Source organism: Mauremys reevesii, linkage group 16 (genome assembly GCF_016161935.1).
Source record: "Mauremys reevesii isolate NIE-2019 linkage group 16, ASM1616193v1, whole genome shotgun sequence".
Classification (NCBI taxonomy): domain Eukaryota; kingdom Metazoa; phylum Chordata; order Testudines; family Geoemydidae; genus Mauremys; species Mauremys reevesii.
Genome location: NC_052638.1, coordinates 44,173,176 through 44,176,380, shown reverse-complemented (window position 1 = coordinate 44,176,380; position 3,205 = coordinate 44,173,176). Strand labels below are relative to the sequence as shown.

General features: G+C 46.6%; 1 protein-coding gene across 1 annotated transcript; it reads right to left on the bottom strand.

Annotated features, from left to right (window-relative positions):
* Window positions 1–608: 608 nt before the first annotated feature.
* Window positions 609–1,763, bottom strand: LOC120384833 (carbohydrate sulfotransferase 4-like). The gene has a single exon (XM_039503928.1). It carries the CDS (start codon window positions 1,761–1,763, stop codon window positions 609–611), a length of 1,155 nt encoding a protein of 384 aa, XP_039359862.1.
* Window positions 1,764–3,205: the final 1,442 nt, after the last annotated feature.

Sequence of the window (3,205 nt, the reverse complement as noted above, 5' to 3'; positions counted from 1 at the left end):
GGGTTGAGGTACTGGTAGTACCTGAGTGCCTTTACCCAACTGTTCCAACTCACAGTCACAGCAGCATGACACCCCCCCACCCCCGGCACATTGCTGCAGTTCTCTTGTTCTTTCATTCCCATTTCCCAGGCAGTAAGAACACTATATTGCCCCAGACTCGAAATGTAGCTGTACTCTAACCAAAATGCAAATAAAGAGTCCCGTGGCACCTTAGAACATAAGAACATAAGAACATAGGAGAGGCCATACCGGGTCAGACCAAAGGTCCATCTAGCCCAGTATCTGTCCACCGACAGTGGCCAACGCCAGGTGCCCCAGAGGGAGTGAACCCAACAGGCAATGATCAAGTGATCTCTCTCCTGCCATCCATCTCCATCCTCTGACGAACAGAGGCTAGGGACACCATTCTTACCCATCCTGGCTATTAGCCATTTATGGACTTAGCCACCATGAATTTATCCAGTCCCCTTTTAAACATTGTTATAGTCCTAGCCTTCACATGTGCGTGCGTGCACACCCACCCACCCACCCACCCACATTTTCACTTTTGCACACAGTTCTGAATTCTGCAGCCTTCAGCTGACAAACATGAGGCAAATTTTCTGCATTTAGTTCCCCGTGTCACTGGGTGGAAGGCTCTGGGTAAATAACAGGTTCAGTGCCATATCCTTCTGTTCTTCCTCAGACATCACTAGTCGATAACCCAATAGGTCCATGGCATCTTTGCACACATTTTGCAACTTTGCTATTTTCTGGAAGGGCAGGTTCTTCCTCCAGGCCTGAGACACATTCACTGCATCTCTGGAGCCAATGTCAAAGGCCTGCGTCCCCAGGCCTTTCCCATGAGTGATGTTGTACACCCACACCTGAAGTTTGGGTGTGAAGTGGAGCTCTGCAAACTTATATATCTGTGCAGCCTTTGCCAGGGGATCACTGACAATATCTTCATAGCGCACCAGCATGTAGCGGCCTTTGAGGAAGCTGGGAAGGGCCTGGCTGCCTTCAGTGTAAATCCGGATGTGACTTTTACAGATTTCCTGCATCACTTTGTAGGGCCCCCTCTCCCCTTGGTTATTCTGGGGCCCCACCACAATGTTACTGTCGTGCATCAGAGCAGCCAGTGTTTTCTCACGAGAGTGGAACACAGCCCTGGGGTCACGAACCAAGTGAATGATTTTGAGATTCAGGGAGGGGTCAATGAGAAGGGGATAGAGAACTGTCAGATCAAAGAACCGGACCTCCTTGATGACTGTGTGGCTATAGGTCTTGCAAGCTTCCTCCACCTTGCTGAATGGGTACTTGCCACAAAGGGTCTTGCAGGCGGTTTTGGAAATGATGTGGTTGCGCTGGAAATGGTCACATGCAGGGGGGGAGCACAGGGCCCGGCTGGCCTCCCACTGAAATAAATCAGATTTATTCCTCTGTGTAGATATGTAGGCATCAAACACAGACATGTCGCACAGAAAGACAGACCTGATGAGGTCACGTGCTGCCATCTGTAAGGCTTTGGCCCTGTTCTGGTACATGGCTGTCCACACGTGCCAGGCAGGCTCCATCAGGTAGAAGACATCAGGGTGCTGGCTGAAGAGCTGGCCAGTGAAGGAAGATCCTGACCGCCAGGAGGAGAGAATGAGGGTGTGCACCTGAGCTGGCTTCTTTTCCTGGGGGGAATAGCTGCTGTGAAGCTGAGCGAGGAAGCAGATGAAAACAACTGACTGAACTCCCAGGGCCACTATCAGTATTGTCTTGTTTGACTTCAGCATGGTGGCTAAGAGCCTGAGGAGAGGGAGAGAGAGTGCATTAAAGAACATAAGAACATAAGAACATAACAAAGGCCGTACCGGGTCAGACCAAAGGTCCATCTAGCCCAGTATCTGTCTACCGACAGTGGCCAATGCCAGGTGCCCCTGAGGGAGTGAACCTAACAGGCAATGATCAAGTGATCTCTCTCCTGCCATCCATCTCCATCCTCTGACGAACAGAGGCTAGGGACACCATTCTTACCCATCCTGGCTAATAGCCATTTATGGACTTAGCCACCATGAATTTATCCAGTCCCCTTTTAAACATTGTTATAGTCCTAGCCTTCACACCCTCCTCAGGTAAGGAGTTCCACAAGTTGACTGTGCGCTGCGTGAAGAAGAACTTCCTTTTATTTGTTTTAAACCTGCTGCCTATTAATTTCATTTGGTGACCCCTAGTTCTTGTATTATGGGAATAAGTAAATAACTTTTCCTTATCCACTTTCTCAACATCACTCATGATTTTATATACCTCTATCATGTCCCCCCTTAGTCTTCTCTTTTCCAAGCTGAAGAGTCCTAGCCTCTTTAATCTTTCCTCGTATGGGACCCTCTCTAAACCCCTAATCATTTTAGTTGCCCTTTTCTGAACCTTTTCTAGTGCTAGAATATCTTTTGAGGTGAGAGACCACATCTGTACACAGTATTCGAGATGTGGGCGTACCATGGATTTATATAAGGGCAATAATATATTCTCAGTCTTATTCTCTATCCCCTTTTTAATGATTCCTAACATCCTGTTTGCTTTTTTGACCGCCTCTGCACACTGCGTGGATATCTTCAGAGAACTATCCACGATAACTCCAAGATCTTTTTCCTGACTCGTTGTAGCTAAATTAGCCCCCATCATGTTGTATGTATAGTTGGGGTTATTTTTTCCAATGTGCATTACTTTACATTTATCCACATTAAATTTCATGTGCCATTTTGTTGCCCAATCACTTAGTTTTGTGAGATCTTTTTGAAGTTCTTCACAGTCTGCTTTGGTCTTAACTATCTTGAGTAGTTTAGTATCATCTGCAAACTTTGCCACCTCACTGTTTACCCCTTTCTCCAGATCATTTATGAATAAATTGAATAGGATTGGTCCCAGGACTGACCCTTGGGGAACACCACTAGTTACCCCTCTCCATTCTGAGAATTTACCATTAATTCCTACCCTTTGTTCCCTGTCCTTTAACCAGTTCTCAATCCATGAAAGGACCTTTCCTTTTATCCCATGACAGCTTAATTTACGTAAGAGCCTTTGGTGAGGGACCTTGTCAAAGGCTTTTTCTGGAAATCTAAGTACACTATGTCCACCGGATCCCCCTTGTCCACATGCTTGTTGACCCCTTCAAAGAACTCTAATAGATTAGTAAGACACAATTTCCCTTTACAGAAACCATGTTGACTATTGCTCA